This window comes from Chlamydotis macqueenii, chromosome 13 (assembly GCF_036417535.1).
Source record: "Chlamydotis macqueenii isolate bChlMac1 chromosome 13, bChlMac1.mat, whole genome shotgun sequence".
NCBI classification, from domain to species: Eukaryota; Metazoa; Chordata; class Aves; order Otidiformes; family Otididae; genus Chlamydotis; species Chlamydotis macqueenii.
In genome coordinates this window covers 11,688,973-11,706,216 of record NC_141568.1, presented here as the reverse complement: position 1 = coordinate 11,706,216, position 17,244 = coordinate 11,688,973, and the positions used below count along the sequence as shown (strand labels likewise).

General features: G+C 38.0%; 2 protein-coding genes across 5 annotated transcripts in view; one reads left to right on the top strand and one right to left on the bottom strand.

Annotated features, from left to right (window-relative positions):
* DPY19L3 (dpy-19 like C-mannosyltransferase 3) overlaps window positions 1-12,220 on the top strand; it is a 35,329-nt gene extending 23,109 nt beyond the window's left edge. For 3 of the 4 annotated variants that reach the window (XM_086758061.1, XM_086758063.1, XM_086758064.1), the window contains 5 exons: window positions 375-458; window positions 555-637; window positions 7,084-7,216; window positions 7,899-8,057; window positions 8,682-12,220. In XM_086758061.1, the coding sequence (XP_086614187.1) occupies window positions 375-458; window positions 555-637; window positions 7,084-7,216; window positions 7,899-8,057; window positions 8,682-8,843 (621 nt within the window). In that variant the 3' untranslated portion in view covers window positions 8,844-12,220. The remainder of the gene's footprint in view (window positions 1-374; window positions 459-554; window positions 638-7,083; window positions 7,217-7,898; window positions 8,058-8,681) is intronic. The other variant, XM_086758062.1, reaches the window with a different exon arrangement.
* A 1,900-nt stretch (window positions 12,221-14,120) lies between these two features.
* Window positions 14,121-17,244, bottom strand: part of LOC104486731 (neural-cadherin) — a 66,673-nt gene continuing 63,549 nt past the window's right edge. The window contains exon 33 of the mRNA XM_086758031.1: window positions 14,121-16,148. Within this exon, the coding sequence (XP_086614157.1) occupies window positions 15,735-16,148 (414 nt within the window). The 3' untranslated portion in view covers window positions 14,121-15,734. The remainder of the gene's footprint in view (window positions 16,149-17,244) is intronic.

Here is a 17,244-nt window from a genome sequence, read left to right as displayed (position 1 = left end):
TGTTGATTCCTGGGGCCTTTCCTTCCCCAGTAAACGTAGGCATTATCTAATGGCTTGGCTGTTACATATTGTACTGCTTCATGATGATTCTTTATCTTATTCCTTTTCTTAAAACTTGGTCTCTTAGGAAAATAACTTAAAATATTAACATTCATTATGTAGTCAAGGGAACTGCAATGGTTCCCTTGTAAAGTAGGTACAATGCAGAACAGTTGTATTTGGTGGTAACTTTTAGTTTCCCATAAATTTTAAGATACAAACTGATCTTAACTAATAGAGTTTTGGAAAACTCCAGTGAGATGTGCATCTGAGAAAAGCTGTTCTTCTCAGGCTCACCACAATGGGTAATTATGTTCCTGCTGGTCATCTGGCAGGAGCTGCAGCTCTCACACTCTGAAACTGTCTTTTATAAGAGTAGATATGCTTATGTCTTGCAACTCATCCATGAGCTGAACAAGGTCAGTTACCAGCTAAGAGGAAACAGTGTGTTTCAATGTCCACAACTTGTTTTGTTCATTCTGTCTTCATTTCGCTTTATTTTGTTTTCATTATAGTTCTGGCCAGGAATAATGGATGAACTGTCAGAGCTGAGAGAATTCTATGACCCAGACACTGTGGAGCTGATGAACTGGATTAAGTAAGAGGATTTTTTTCCCTATTTAAGTTAAATGCTATTTGTGTAGGCCTAATGTTCTTAGTTATAGTGTTCTCCTTATTTGTCACAGCTCATCCGTGAACTCTGGTGACCCATGGAGATAGTTAAGGATGAATGGGCTATCAAGAGCTTAGCAAATCAACGGCTGTGGAGAACAGCTATATGCAAAATGCCCCAGACTGCTGTGCTCTAGTTCAGTATCATGCTGCTATATTGCCTGTGCATCAGAGAAACAGCTGAGTCCATTTGCTGTCATAAGTATGCATAGTTTTCCCAACCAAAAGAGATCAATTTGGAGGTGTCAAGCTTCTTCCATCATGTTATAGCTACCTCTTTACATTAATAGACCTTTGCAGTAGAACAATTATATTTTTATTTCTCCTCCTCCAACCTCGTGTCCTTCTCTTTTCACCTTTATAATTTTAAAAAGCTTGGATATACAGTTGTAGAGCTGGAAAATGTGTACTCTACAGTCTGTTTCTTGAACTTATAAACAATCTATATTGTTTATACTTATTAGAATTAATCCCAACATCTGTTCTAAACTGTAAACAAAATATTTGTAATTGAGCTGGAACTTGCCATGGCTAAGTATAGGTGCAAAGTCTCTTTCAGGAGTGTGAGTTAATCATTCCAATCCCGCCTCATCACTTCTGCTTTCTCACAGAGCATAGGAAGGTATTTTTTAGGTTTGGAATACTACATGTAGAAGATCCTGAGAAAAAGGGACAGGTAGGATGTTCTCTGGAGGACTGTGAATTTAAAGGATATATTCTCTGTTAACATACAGTAACCACTAAAAATATTCAGGTTAAGTTCTGAACACAGATATTCCTGGGACTTGTATTTGTTTGGAACTCGGACAAAGACTTAAAACAAAAAATCAGTTTCATATTCTGGAGGAAAACATTCTGAAAGTAAATCTGGATTTACTATATTTAACATTGGACTATTTGATGTATTTCCTTGGAGCCCTGTCTTGTGTTTTCATATACAATGAACTCCAGTGAAACCAGTCGCCCAGCCTGGTTATTCTACCCATAGCAACATACTTACACTCCATAATGTTGTATTTCTTTAGTCCATAAACTAGCAGGAGTAATTTAGGAGTAATAATATATTATAAGCTTTCACTGACTTATTTTGAAAGCAGGCCATGTTTTTTTTCCATCATTTAGAATCTTTGCAGCTGTATTGACACGTTCTTGTGACTGATGTTTACCAGCCAGTTCCATTTAGCACTACTGTTTTATTAAAAGATGGTAAATGGCTGATACTTCAGGTCTCGTGTGTACAATATATAGTTATATATAGATTTATACATAAAATATGCATGTGGAGTTATTCCCAGCCATGAACTGGATTTGACTGGATCCCATGAGAGTAATTTTTCATATGTTCTTAATGCTGAGAATGCTAAACTGGTGCTTGTCCTCTTTTCATTTTAAGTCATGACAGACAATTACAGAGGGAAATTTTCTACTTAGGATTTATTATGTTTAGAAATATTATTCCTGTAAAGAGTTAATTATCTATGTTTTAAATACAAGTCAACAAAATTTATGGTAAGTTTCTCAGAGTGGGACAGATTTTCTTAAGTTTTGATGTGTAAGAAAAATATTTTATTACACTAACACTTGATAGTTCTGCTGTACTTAATGATCTGTCAAGGCTGGTGTCAGGAACTAATCATTCATTATTAAAACTCAGTATGAGAAGCTCTAATTTGTCATGTATAGCAGTGAATTAGGAGTAACTCATCTGTCGTGCAATCTCTCTACAAGAAGAAAACCCTTCTATCTGCTTAGGTCTAAATGCATATTAGCTTGTCCAAACATACAGTCTGAATAATAGCCAGCTATTAATCTGTCCACTGTGAAGTGTCTGCAGATGTATTTTTTTTTTACTCTTCCCCTTACTGAAATTAACATAGCATTTTCAGGAGGATATACTGGTTTATATCTTTACAATAAAGTTACTGGATAGTTTTGGACTGCATCTGTTGCAGAGCACAGTTTTTTACATAATGATCTTGCATATCCCAGTCTCCTGCTTTTTCCTACCCACCACCTCATTTGCTTAGCTTTTTTTTTTTTAAAAAAAAAAAAAAAAAGTCAAGAAGATCCTGCCAGTGACCCAGGGATAGTTCACAGCTGTGTTCCCAGATGGGAGGTATATTAAAATTCTTAGTTTTGGTCTTTCTCCCTAAGACAACAGGAACAACATGCTCATTTGTGAGATGGGGAAGAATATCAGTAGAATGAGCAAATCAATAGCGTGAACTTCCCTACTCTGTTTACCTCTGGTAAGTGTTTAAGAAGCAACGTCTTCTGCCTTTAAAGGGGAAACTTGTCTAGAATTGTGAAATATTTCATAAGCAGTAACCAAAAATTATAGAAAAGCTTCTTAGAAATCTCAGACAACAGCCGAAACAGCAGAGAAATTAACTGAGACCGATATTTGGCAGAGCATAGTTGTATGCCAACTGTATTTTAATCAGGTGTGGGGGACAAGCAGGCAAATTTTTATTAAAAGTTGCTAAGGTTACAAAAATGGAATACCCATGTTTCAATGGTGGTTCTTTCATTTAGTAGTTTATAATAATGGCTGTATTTTAATTTCAAGCCAGCTATAGATTTTAACTCTTCACTCACACACCTGATTTTCAAGAGTAATCACACTGAAATTCACACATATTCCAGACTTTAAAGGCAATATTACACCTTTTTTTTTGTTTTCTAATTGTTCTTAAATTCTTGGGCTTATCCTTTGTCATTGACCAAATTCATCAGTGAAATTCAGGCATGAACTTTATAGTTCCCGAGAACTAGATTTATACCAACTGTGTAGGTGCACTCCTTTGTGTGAACAAAATATGCATGCATAAAATTGAGGCTGGAACTAACAAAAATGCATCTTGTTGCTCTTTCTTTGTGGCTGTCGTTTTCCATTTTTGCAATTTTTAGTCTTTCCAAACCAGAGGGAAAAAAAAGAACCATGATGGTTTGACTGAATATGATTTACTGCCTATTATTTGCACCTAAGCCTGTAATATTTTCATAGAGCATTCTGCAAATAAAAAGATTTCCTTTTAAATAAAAAACCCTAACGTGGCATATTTGAGAAGTCCTTTTCAGAATTTCCTTTTCTCAAACCCCTTTGCTTTATAGATTCATATCACACCCAGGCACTAGTAAAGGAATAATCTGAGGTTTGTCAGATTTTATGGCTTTGAAAACCAACTACAGAGTTCAGCTCTGGAGTACCTTTATTATTATAACCATTGTATTTCTAAGGATGTAACCTAGAATTGCAACATTGGCCATTTCTGTAGGGCTTCCTTAAAATCAACTCACAATAATTATTTAGCAGCTTAATAAAGAGAAATAATTACTACCACTTTGAGAGTCTGTGCAAGTTAGGTATAGACCTGTAGTTCCTGTAAAACTCTTATTTTTAGTGAGTTATTCTTCAGTATTTATATAATTCTCTAAATTCTTATGTATAGGTAAAGAAAAGCTTCATAGGATACATTATAGTGCTTTAGTTTACCCATTAGTTCAGCTGTAATTAACTTGTTGAAAGCTTAGAGCCTCAAAAATAAATGAGATTATTTGTTCAAAATGCCATCAGGTCTGATTGGAATGACATTTAAATTATATAATGTAAATCAGTTTGACCTGTAAGTCCTCGTCATTATTTAGTGACATTTCGTACAGAATAAATTGTTTGCGGGTTGGGTAGTGTGGTATGGAGCTTGGCAGAAAGCTATAAAAACAAATTATCCTTTCATTTTATACATCATTTCTTCAGACGTTTGTAAAAATTGCTTCGTTTTTCTGTAATAGAGAAGTGTCACTCAGTGGTTTGAAGCACATTAGCTGCCTTGGATACAGACCACAGCAGTTAGTGTCTGACTCAGGTAGCAGTATTAGAGAGAGGCTCGCATGAAATGTAGAAATCATCCTGTTCCTGAAAAATATTTGTTAATTGTCATTTCTCCCTCTAGTGGCTGTTTCCCAAGATAAATGCTCGGTAACAGCCACCAGCTGAAGTTCTTTAAGTAATTAAGGAGGGCAGAGATTGCGGGAAGCTCAGTGTCCCCTCCTAGCTTCCAGGTGTGCGTCCACAGCAGTGAAATCCAGTGCCAGGTTTGTGCTCCTGGTACTGCCAGTAAAGCGTGGGAGAAGAGTGCCTCCAGTAGCTCTGCTCTGGACATGTTGGTCTGGGAACCATCTGAGCTGGCCCCAGTAAAATGTGGACAGTGATATATCTTAAGGTGTGTCATTTTCTAGGACTCCAAACATGTAAATCTGAGTCTCAGGGAAACAACTGCCTTCACCTGGAATACCTGATTTTGAACTCCATCCAGAACCAGGGCACGTACGGTAGTTTTTGAAAAGCAAGCGAGGGTCACTGGAGGGCTTTTAAGGCATAGGAAGAGGAGGAAGTGCTGGCAAAACTCTTAATACTTGATAAATAAAGAATGTACCGAGCTCTGTTTCACCCCTTCTGGGCAAGAGCGCATGCTTTTACAACAAGGAGGAGTTGAAGCCCACATCCTCTACGTTTTTGACAAGCATTTTTATCAGTAAGTTGTGGGAAAAGGGCACTGTCACCATTTCCTCTTGCTTGCTTCTGTAAGAAAAGAGGCTGCGGGCTGTTTCTTGGGAGTGTTTCATTTTTGCTTGCTTCTGGTTTTGCCTTTGGTACTTGTTGGGGGGGGGGTTTTGTTTTGTTTGGTTTTTTTATTTTATTTTTATTCTTATTTTTTTTAAGAAAGTCTGATTCTGCAAGTTTGCATTACGTTGGGCTCCTCAGGATTGCTTTGATAAGGCCAGGCCAGGAGAGAAGTACATTGTAAAATTTGTACTAATCTCAAACAAATGCAGTAACAGACTTCTCACGCTAGAAGTGTCCCAGCCCAAGCAAAAGCACAGAAACATTTTGAAGCTGCTTTGAGAATCTTAACTTTCATTTAGGAATCTATCTAAGCTCTACCGAGTCCCTCTGTGAATCTAGTCCGGGTTCTTTTCAGCTTGGTCTAGAGACTTGTGCTTTCCTGCAGATTCAGGGATGAGTCCTAGCTGACAGCCTGTCAGCGCCATTACATCTGCATAATATTCAATTCTAAGACTAATTCATTTGTTTTAATGAAACATTTACTTCATGACAATTGTGGCTTTGAATATTTTAAGTAAAAAAGAAATTGATAAAAGAGATGAAGTATTTTCAGACTTTAAAATGAAACTGGTTTTATAAACTGCTGAAAAACTAGTCTATCAGTAAAGTTAAACTAGCCTATTAAAAATACTATCTCTGTCTCTCCTTGATGAGATTTATGTACCAGTGCAAGAATTTTTAGGAAGGGTTTGTAATTATTAATTCATTTGCTGGGCATAATCTCTTGAAAAGTGACAGTAAAATTTAATACATCTCATGACATTTTCAAGCCGATCATGAAGCTTAACGAAGACTGAATTATAGCTGCAGTTTCAAAAGGCTCCCTAAAGCGCACCCCAAAGTGTCACAGTTATTTGATGACTGCAGGTGCCATATGTGCATGCGTCTGGATGTTAGGCAACTGTTCACATTCCTAATTTCATTTTACTTGGTTTAATGTACGCTTCTTTCTCTTGTTTTAGCCTTCATAGAACTTTTCATGGTTATATGCCTACTAAGTGATGGAAAACTCTTCAGCATACTATGGCCATTTTTAATTAGCCTAATTATAGTAGTCTCTGTCGCTTGGCATTTTTGCTTTATCTTTTTGCTATGCCCTTCTGCTGTGCCTTTACATGTATTTTATATTGTAAACGTGCTGAGGGAGAAGGTGAGCAAAAAACCTTTTTTTCATTGTGGGTATTTAAACAATCTTGAGCTATGAAGACTGTTATTTAGGTAACAATTCTAGGCATTGGCTTTGAGTTTCAGATGACATCACAGTACCAATAATTGACAGCATTTCTATCTGGCATCAGTAACAAGAAGTTTTAGCATTCAGATAAATAATCCATTTTATATAGAGTAACTTATGTATCAGACACAAATCTAAGTCACAATAAGTTTTTTGAAATACTAAAAGAATTAGGAGAATTAGAAATATTAAAATAATTAGAAATTTACAAATATTCAGAGGCTATATAAACCCAGGAAATATAGGAAATATCAAAGTAATTTGAAATTTTCGGGATCGTGTTTTCCCTAATTTTCCTTATAGCATATAGTAAATTTTTTATTTGCAGTTAGAGAGTATTCTTGTGATTTATCTGCTTCATATTTGAAGAAAACACAGTTGCTTGAACAGTTTGCTCCCTAAATAGAGGCAAAAAAATATTTTTTCAGTCTTTTTTTTCCTTCTGATCTGTAACAAGCAATGCAAAAATGCCCCTACAGAGACCTCCTCAAACTTATCAACGTTTGTTTAGGTCAAACACTCCAAACACAGCAGTGTTTGCTGGGAGCATGCAGCTATTAGCAGGAGTTAAACTCTGCACTGGACGGACCTTAACTAATCATCCCCATTACGAGGATAAGCACCTGAGAGAGAGAACAAAACAGGTAAGAGTATTCTGGTTAAGCTAATTCTTATCCGTATCAGTCACTCTATTCCAGAAAACTTGCTATCTCTAATGGCACATTGCAAATAACATTACGTGCTTTACTTGTTGAACTAACTTATTTTCAGATACAGTTCCAGAATTTAACTTCTTCTGTGAACTGACTTCTGGCAGCTGGTGTATGTCCAAATAACTGCACCTAGGTGCTCAAGCTAGCCCTGCGTGAACTGGTCTGGGTGCTGGTGGCATTAATAGATGCTGCTGCCCGGCTGGGCTGTTAAACTCACGTGGAGCATTTCCTAATTTGCCTGATACTCCTTTCAGTGCCCAGACTAACACAAAGTTTTTTTTATAGAAACCACCTTGAGAAACTCCACACAAAGCTGGGGAGATTGCTTTAAACTATCTTTTCCTATATTTCAGACATTCTGGAAGTTTTACAGGCTTCTTCCAATGCCTTTGCGCAGACAGCAGCATCCAGTGTTTTTGTAGTCAGCAGCAGTACTATTGTACTCTAAGTGGCTACTGAATATAGTCTTTATTTTTTTAAAATACTTGATTCAAATCACATGGATTATCGATCTTATTTCTTTCTCTGGTTCAAGATAAATCATGAAAGAGCAAACAAAGAAATAATGGTAATGTAATGTGTCTTACAGCTTAGTTTTCTTCTTCTTCTATAGATTTATCAGATCTATGCCAAGACATCTCCTGAAGATGTTTACAGAATACTGCGCTCCTTTGGCACAGACTACGTGATCCTAGAAGACAGCATTTGTTACGAAAGAAGACACAGTAGAGGCTGTCGATTACGTGACCTACTTGATGTAGCTAATGGCCATGTAAGTATTATACACAACATTTATAAAGAAAATACATTCTACTTAACTTCTTTTTTAAATACAGTTACCATTGAAGTACCTTGGGTTATTTCTGCTTCATCGTGAGTGCGGGAAGTAAAATCTAATGGAGCCTTTAGACTTTCTCAAAATCACCAAATTGAACGCTGCTTGCTTTTAATGGTATTTGATAATTAAAAAAGGAGGCAAAATAAGTAATCACTTCCTGATGAGCTTCAGGTTAGCAACACACAAATAGTTCCCTTTCAGAGTGTAAATCACTTCATAGCTTCAGTTCCCGCAGGACCAGCGGGCGGTTGTGTTACTCCATTGTGTCAGGGCAGTTCTCAAGTGTTTCTGGGGCTAGCATGGAGCCACAGCAGAGCGCATAACCCCAAGCAGATGTTTACTTCTGACAAATCAGCTTTATCCATAATGGCGACAGTACTATAAATCTTACTGCTTTAACATTATTTTCGTCGTGTTGCTTGTTTCATACAGTCACCGTTAACAAATCTGGTCAGCCTGACCCTCTGAATGTATTGGCGGGGTTGTTTTTGGCTTGTTATTGCCTGTAACTATGAACTGGCTAAAGATGTTTCACAAATCTCTTCAATTTCATTACAGATCATGGATGGTTTGGGAGAGAATGAACCTGATTTGAAACCTTCGTTGTATCCTCGCTTCTGTGAGGAAGTTAAAAAAAACCTGCCTTCTTATACTGTACATTTCACCAGAGTGTTTCAAAACAAAACATTCCATGTTTACAAACTTGCTAAGCATAAATAACATTTCCAACCACAGCTTCAAGTTCAGTATTTTACTGCTAGGACCACATTAGAAAATGCAGAAGTTTGCAAACATGTTACATTTTAAGACATTTTACATTGATGATTTCTTGTTTAGTTACTGGGATTCTTTTTTTTTTTTTTTTAAGACAGTTTAGTTTTGATAGCATTCTTGATGTTGCCAAAATTTTCATAGGTTCATAAATAATTGCTAGCAGGGACCATTTTGACTATGAACTCTGACCTTCTGAATACCTAGCGTATAACTGTTTTCCAGTTTTAACTGTTGGGAAGATACACAAAACGAGCAGCCAGCATGTCCACTGCAGAATAGCCAGCCTTTGACGTTCTGCTCAGCAGTTTGGATTTTTACTATGAAATGATAGAAATTCAATGCAGGCCACGCTACTCCTATACTGAGTATCCATTATCTTTGTGAATCCCTAAAACAGTCACAGAAATTGAGGGGTTTTTTTCTTCCAATCTTATCCTCTTCGACAGACCCTTGTGCTCTTTCAGTGCCTCTTTTTTGAATTATTTGGGAATGTATGCGGATAGGAGTTTCCCAAGCTTGTGAGTGTGATTGCAAAACCAGTGAGTGCAGAATCGGAAAACAAGTTTGAAGAGTAAAACTATAATCACTGTCCAGCATTTTTAGTGATACAAAAACGTACTGTTTTATAACATTAAACATTTAGTGATCAAGTGTTACATATTTCTAATGAGAATGAAGGTTGGAGCATGCTTGATACATGTTGCATGTTTGTATCCTCATAAAATGCTCAGAACAAACAAGAGAACAAATTTCTCAGCTTGGATTCTCACAACACTGTTTTCTGTATTTGCTTTCTGAACTACAGGGGATCCTTTTTCTCCCCATGTGAATTCCAGTAGGATATCAAAATTGGACACTGCCAACCTTACAGAAGAAAAATTCATCTCTAAAATGAGCAGGAAACTTAGGTATTTAAAATATGTTCAGGTATTACAGCTTTGCTTTGTGTTATTTTAGACACAAAGCTACATAGGTTAGCACAAAACCATTGTATCCTTGCTCTTCATCCTAAAAGACAGACTACAGTTATTTTCAATTGACTTGGAAGATGAAGTGAAGACAGGCTTCAACCCTGAGAATTTTGTGATTTGTTTGTACCCTTTGTCTTTTTACCAGTTAGAACTTTGTGAATTGTATTGACTTTCTAAGTGCTACATAGATAACACTTTTGCTGTGGTTTAGTGCTGCTTTGGTTTTGTGTTGAAATTAGAGATTAAATCTGATTGAAAATCTAACAGTACTCTCCAACTTTAATTAGACATCCACTAGAGTCATTTGTTTCTTATGAAAAACCAAATTGTAATAATCAAGTGCCTCTAGGCCAATGTTGAATTAACATTTGAACACCTATAAGGGTGTTTGTGGCCTGTGCAAATAACTCAGTTACAATAATTACCACTGCAATTAATTTCTAATGATGGGAAACTTAAAGCCCTACTGATAGCAAACTCCACATTTAATTTAATCAAGATGTGTAATGAGATTAGCTTTCACAACTGAGCTGTGTTCCCATTCCAAATGATTTAAATGTTTTCCCTTTCCAGTGGTACTACGGTAAATTACTGAAGAGATGGAGATGGTTGTCACATGCTCAAACAATTTTATATTCAGTAAATACTCATTAAACAATGTTCAACATCTTTCTGCACTTTCATGCTAACACAAAAGGGAAGTGTGCTTTAATCAGACCGTGTTTAAATCAAACATTGACAGTAGCCAGGGTGTTAAACTGAGCAGCTGAAACTCCTGAGTAATTTCTAGCCTGTATCCCTTAATGAGGTTGGAGACCACTGCAGTTTAACATAATACAATAATAAAACATTTTTAATCAGTATTAAAACTTTAATTAGGCCCGTAATGATGCATGGCTGTTCTTGCTGAAAGCATGGGTCAGTGAATTCCTCAATGAGTGCCTTACTGAAATTGAAAAGCACAAGTAAGGTAAAGTACGTTTAGGCTGCGTTGTCTTTAAAATGTGGTTGTATCTATCTTTCTTTAAAGGTGCAGTAACTCTCCTCTGATTGAGCTGAGAGATTCCAAGGTCCAGTGGTACCCTGTCATTTTCAGAGTTTACTTGTAGGTGACAGCTGAGACTAAGAAGTCCTGACTGTAACAGTAATCATTTTTAGATAGACTTTTTTCAAAAACAGTGTCTAGTGTTGCTAAAGGAGAAATTTAACCCTTTCATAGAAACTACCAAGTGCTAATTTGTTTTGTTTTGGTTTTGTTTGTTGTGTTTTGTTGGGATTTTTTAAATAGATCCTGAGCTACCATTGGTCTTGGGAAAGCATAAAGCAGAGTGGCTGTTATGATCCAGAACCACCACAGTAACATCGTTTCCTCTTGGAACCAAACATCCCCCACAGTAGCACACCAGAAAGTTGATGTTTTAGATACAAGGTATTTTGGAGACGGCTTCACTCTTGCAGCTTAGTCTTTAAAGCCTAGGTAGCTTGTGGCAGTTGTAAACAATTCTTGTATCAGAAAGATTTAATACTAAAGGAAAGGGCGTATTTCAGTGACTATGTAGTACAGTGTTCAGAAGACCAATCTCCTTAAAACAGTAAAATAGAAAATGCCAAGGAGCAGAACCACTTACCAGCTCAGAGGAAAGACACGCATCACCACAGCACCCAGAAAGAGGGAGCAGCAGCTTCCCTGCCCTGGTTTAAAGGCTTGCCCCGCAGAGCAGAGCATGCTGGGGAAGGCTGAGCAGTGATGAGCCGTCAGTGTGGCCCAGGTGCGGGGCTGGTGGTGAGATGGGACGTAGGAGTCGGAGACTTCTAGGAGGTAGGTGGTGTTTTAGTTGCCTGATAATTATTTTCTCTATTTCCCATGATCTATATTCACTGCATAAAAAATGTGCCTTTTTTTTTTTTTAAATCCTTTTACCTATTCCTGAACTACATCATCCTGACAAACCTCATTTCCAAGTGGTTGGCATCATTGTGTCATTGTAGTAAGCGTGATCCACACCAGGGACAACCCTCGTGGCAACGCGTTTACTGAAGTCTTACAAACAACTAGCAAGGGGAGTGGCACCATCATGACTACTTGTGTACACGACCAGTTGTCTGCAAGGACTTCAAAGCTACACATTATCAGAGGAATTTTGGTATGAATTACTTCTTTTAGATGACAGGGACAAAATGTTATTGACTAACTGGAATGTTCTTAGGGCAGAAAAGCCTTTGAGATCCATAAGTATGTTTTCATTTCTTGTTTCAGTGTTCTGCCGGTGAGATCTAACATAGTTTATAAGATGTTGTTGTAAAGAGATGTAATGACTATTGTATACTAAATAAATTGTGTCATTTGAAAATAACTTTTTTTGTTGTTTTTATGTTGGGATGGATTGAGAAATGTGCGGTTAGGGCTTTGTTTCAGTCCATATGGAGGAAAGCAAAGTATTTTTCAGCAGGAAGTTTTGACTTTTCTCAGGCTTGTTACATTGCATGTATCCCTGACTTTTTGAATCGTCTTTGTGTTTAACAGCTTGCTGGACTTCATTTCTCTGTTACAAGTGAACGGTGTATGAGCCATGATTTTTACCAGTCATCACCCCATATGCTTTAGCAAGGTCAGGCAACTGAGGCAGTTACTCCCTTTAAGTAAATCTCATTTGCTTGGACCAAGAGGGATCTGCTTGTTTCCACATTGTATCTCAAGCTTTAGTATTCCTGCTCAATGAAAAGCAATGTACATTTTTTTGGGGGGGAGAGAAAAATTACTTGTATCAAGTGCTTTATTTGACTGGAGATGTCCTGCTACAGGTAAGCTTTAAAAGGCCAGGCGTTGTTGTGGCGGGGGGAGCGGGCTGTGCAGCACTGTGTGCACAGCTGCCCAGCGTGGCTCTGTCTCATCTGTGGTGCCGGAGTGCGGTCCTGGCCTCACGTGTGGGACTGCTCTTGAAGTGAGCTTTGTCATGGATATTAATTAGGTACAGACAGGACTTCTGTAAGATTATTTTAATTAATGGAATGTGGTCATAATTGTGGTATGCTTGTACAGAGGGGATTTGGGGTTCTGGAGAACCAGGGTTCTCAAAACCTTCTCCTTCACCAACAGTTAGCATGATGCAAACTGTTTCTCTAAATCCCCGGGAAACGGCCGTGGTTTTTATAATTTCTGCAATTAAGAAAATGCTCAACTTTCTTGTACTCTCCTAATCCTGCTCCTTCTACAGCCACAGTTCGCCTTCTAAACCTGCTGGTACCGGCCAGTAGGTTCAGACCGAAGGACAATCAGCTTTCGCGGGGCTTGGCTCCATGTTATGTACTTGGAATGTTATTTTAAAAGGGGAAGAATCACAGAGATTAATGCGGCTGACAGCAGACAGATTAAATACTAATATCCACATGATTATTTAAATTCCAGACCTTTACAACTATTTTATACTAAATAAAATGTTCTTACTACATGTTTAAAGTCTGTAAAGAACATGCAAGAAGATTAGTAGAAGTACCAGATTACTGAAAATCCCACTACCTAGGGACCCAGTGATTTTTGTATATTCAATTTTTCTTCTTCCCCCCTCACCACAGCAAAGCTTTCTGCTGTTGAGCCAGCTGTCTGTTCTTGAGCGATGGCAGTGCTGTACTGTGATAAGCTTTCTTGGAGAGGTACTGAAATATTAGTATGTGTCTGTGTGTGGGACAAGTGAAGATGTTATTTCAGAAATTGCACAGTAATTAGAAGAGCAGCATGCAAATTAAAACAGATAAATTAAGTGAACTAATTAGTAATCCCTAGAAAGAAGAAAAGCAGGTTTTAATAGAGCATGACAGCTGCAAATGAGTATGTCCTGTCGCTGAGATTGTACCTGCACAAGCTCCTCCAGCAGTTTTAAGATGGTCACTGACCTTTTGTTTTATCCTGTATATTCTGTAAAACGTACGGTTAACTGCAAGCACACAAGCAGCTCGGAGGTTGTGGTGGTGATTATTGTTTACATTAGTTTACAAATTAGTGCCATAGCTGTCCTAGGGAAAGAAGCTGTAGCAGAGCAGCAACTTCAGGTTGGCTTCCAAGCTGCCTGTTTGGGAATGGTAACAGGAGATGTGGGCTTGAATTAAGATCACAGGCTGGGGAGCGAAAAGAAGGAAACTAACTGGAGTGTTTTGAGATGTATTAGTGTCTTACAGTTTGTCCTGCCTGTCAAGCCTGGAGATGTTTTGACCACCTACCTTCTGAACTGGTCTGTGTCCTGTTGCACACTGTGAACGTTCAGGATCACAGTGTGCATCCTACATGTCAGCTCAGCACCCAAGATCTGCAAATGGGTAACACAACTTGAGTAATTCTGTGGAATGTAAAGTTAAGGATTTCCTCCTCCTTAGGCTAATTGTCTGTCTGTTGCAAAAACCACTTGGATATCTGAGAAAAGCACCCATCCGTGGCCCTACTTGGGAAAACTCAGAAATGGTAACATCTTCTGAGCATGCAACACAGCTTGAGGCCATGCATCACTGAAAAGCAACTGCTGCTTCCCTCAGCTTTTCAGACAAAACAGTGTGTGTGACTCCTGTCTGTGAAAGTATCTGATCAAAGCTGAGAGAGAAATAATTCAGTAGAGTCCAAGCTTTAGTCAACCTTAAATATATTCAAGGAAGAGACATCATCTACAGAAGGCTTATTTATTACTTACATTGTGCCTCAGATACGCATGACACTTCAACAAGCAAGTAGACAGTCCTTGCCCCAAGGACTTGCCCCAAGCTAAATTAAATTAAAACCAGCCAAAATGAGAGCATATCCATAGCTATGGAAGGAACACAAAGTACGCAAACAAAATTCCTGCTGTTTGGGGGAGGAATAGATTTTTTGTGCATTATACATATTGACTTCATTTCCATATCCATTTGTGACTGCTATCAGCATGAAGTACAGAATCTGACATAGCTGACTTGTGAACATCGCAAGATATTTTAGCCTGTGTTTCCTCACAGATAAATGTATCAGTAAGATTACATACTCATAGACTATGCGCCATCTGTGAATCACAACTATTAGGCATGGATAAAACAGCATTTAGCTCTTCCCCCATCATCTCAGTGTGTAACCAGTAGCTGATTGTGTGCTCAAGGTCTTCCAAAATGTGTCACAAACGCATGCAAGAATAAGATAGTTTGTGAAAACTTCTCTTTTGGGAAATGTGCAGATTAATCTTGCCTACAGACTGCATTGACCCATTTGTTTATGGGTTTTTAAATATATATGTAAAAATAAAAGCTAGACCTCCCAAAACAAGCTACTGATGCAACTGTAATAAAACAGTTTTAATGTATTTTACAATACATTGTTCTATGTTTCGTTTTAATGAAAAAATTATCTTAATGGTATCTTCATATTATCAGCTGATACATACATAATTTAAATAGAATATATAAAGAACCAGCACAAAATAAGATTGTGTTCTTGCCGCACTTGACTCCATTTATATATACAAGTGGTCTCAATTAAAAAAAAAAAAAAATCAAAATTAATTTTATGGAGCCTTATGTACATAGGATCTCTCAAAGAGTCCTCTATTTACCTCAGTGACAAAATCTATTTATTTCTTAAACACTGTATGTGATGACTAAGTACACCAAGTTCTCCCTTTATTCTTTCCAATAAGTTTATATCCCCAAACATGAATGTCTAGGATGTCCCAAGAGTAGCTCCTGCTACTAAACTTTTTGGTTAGATGCAAATTGTGTCTCATTAGTGGGAATCTGACTGCCTCTCATAACAGCAAATAAAAAAAGGGGCAGGTGTAGTCCATAGCAAGAGCACAAAAAAAAACCTGTCCTTCACCCTTGCTTCCAAAACTCTGAAAATAGTAGACTTCGTAATCTACAGATCTTCTGCATCTACCTGTGAGTACAGTTCACTCAGTTTCTCAAACTTTGGTCCCCACTCCTTAATGTCGTCATACACTAAACCCTCCCCCAGCCCAGAGGAGCTCGGGGTACTCAGACTGCTAGCGACCGAGCCTCCTCCTTCGGTGCGGAACACCTGCAGCGAGTCTTGGGGCACAGCCTGGGGGTGTCGGTCAGCTTCTCTGACGGCATCTGACAAGCGCTGACCAAAGTCTGTGCCAGTAAAAGAGGTTTCTGGAGTTGCTGATGGTTTGGTCTGCTCCCGCATTCTTGGGGATGAATCATGAAGGAAACTGTTCAGTTTTGTTGGGTTTTCTTTCTTCTTGTGGAGGGAACAGGCTGGGCTGGTTTGAATAGACATCTGCAGTTCTGTCATGTTGTATGCATCCTGGCGTGAGAAATCATTCATGTTAAATTAACATTCTCTGTAGGTCCCAAAATTTCACGTTCTAGGGGAAATAAAGATGGAACAGTCCTGAGGCAGTTCGTTTATTGTGAACACGTGAAGGACTGGCTTGTTCAACCAACTCTGCCATCTACAATGTGCCTAAAAACGCCAAAACCCACTGAGCAGATGAGAATGCATGAGGAACGCCTGTGCAGCCTGCACTACCACAGTTCAGTTCAAAATCAGTTATCATTTCATATTAGAAGCTAAACAAAAATGACAGAAATGCCCCAATTTTTGTTCTGAAATAAAGATCTGAATATTTTACATCATTAAACACTGATACCAAGCCTGGCAACAAAGGTGAGAAAGGATATTCACAAATAGCATGTTAAAAGAAATTTTTCTGCATTAGTAGTTCAGACTTAATGGGAAACACAACTGGGAGTCTGTCCAAATACAGATTTAAGGATCATCCCTTCACTGACCTGGGTGATATTAAAATCGCCCTTCACTGCTGTCAGTTGTTCATTAAAATGGCACACTTCTGACCACACACCATTCTTGGCTGGCAGTCTACAAACCCAAGTCCATCCTTGCCTCTAGCTCCAACATCTGGTGGTTAGTTGTGTTAAGCATATACTCAACAGGGCACTCAGCTGCTACAACTTTTAGGAACCCCTAATTTCTCAGAGGGATAGTTTTATTTATTTCAGGTGCAGAAACTCCCCCTCTCTTGTCCCCATAGTCCTACCCTCTGCTAACACTGCAAAGACAAAACTCTTGTTCAATTGCTCATGATCCTTTTGTTAAGGTAATATTAGAATACAATTAAGGTATTGTAATTCTGGGTATTTTTTTTTTTACTTTTTTTTTTTTTAATCTAGACAAACAATTAGGTAGTAAAAAGGATACTGGAAAGTTTTAGCTGCAATCTCAGCAATGGTAAAATTTGAGTAATTTAGGAACAGTACGCAGAAGCCATAGAGGCTTCACGCCAAGCCGCATTTCTTCAAGACAGAGTAACAGCCTCAGATAGAGATCACCAAGTCACTAATTTGATTCCACTGCTTAAAATAAGGAGTGTATTTTAAAA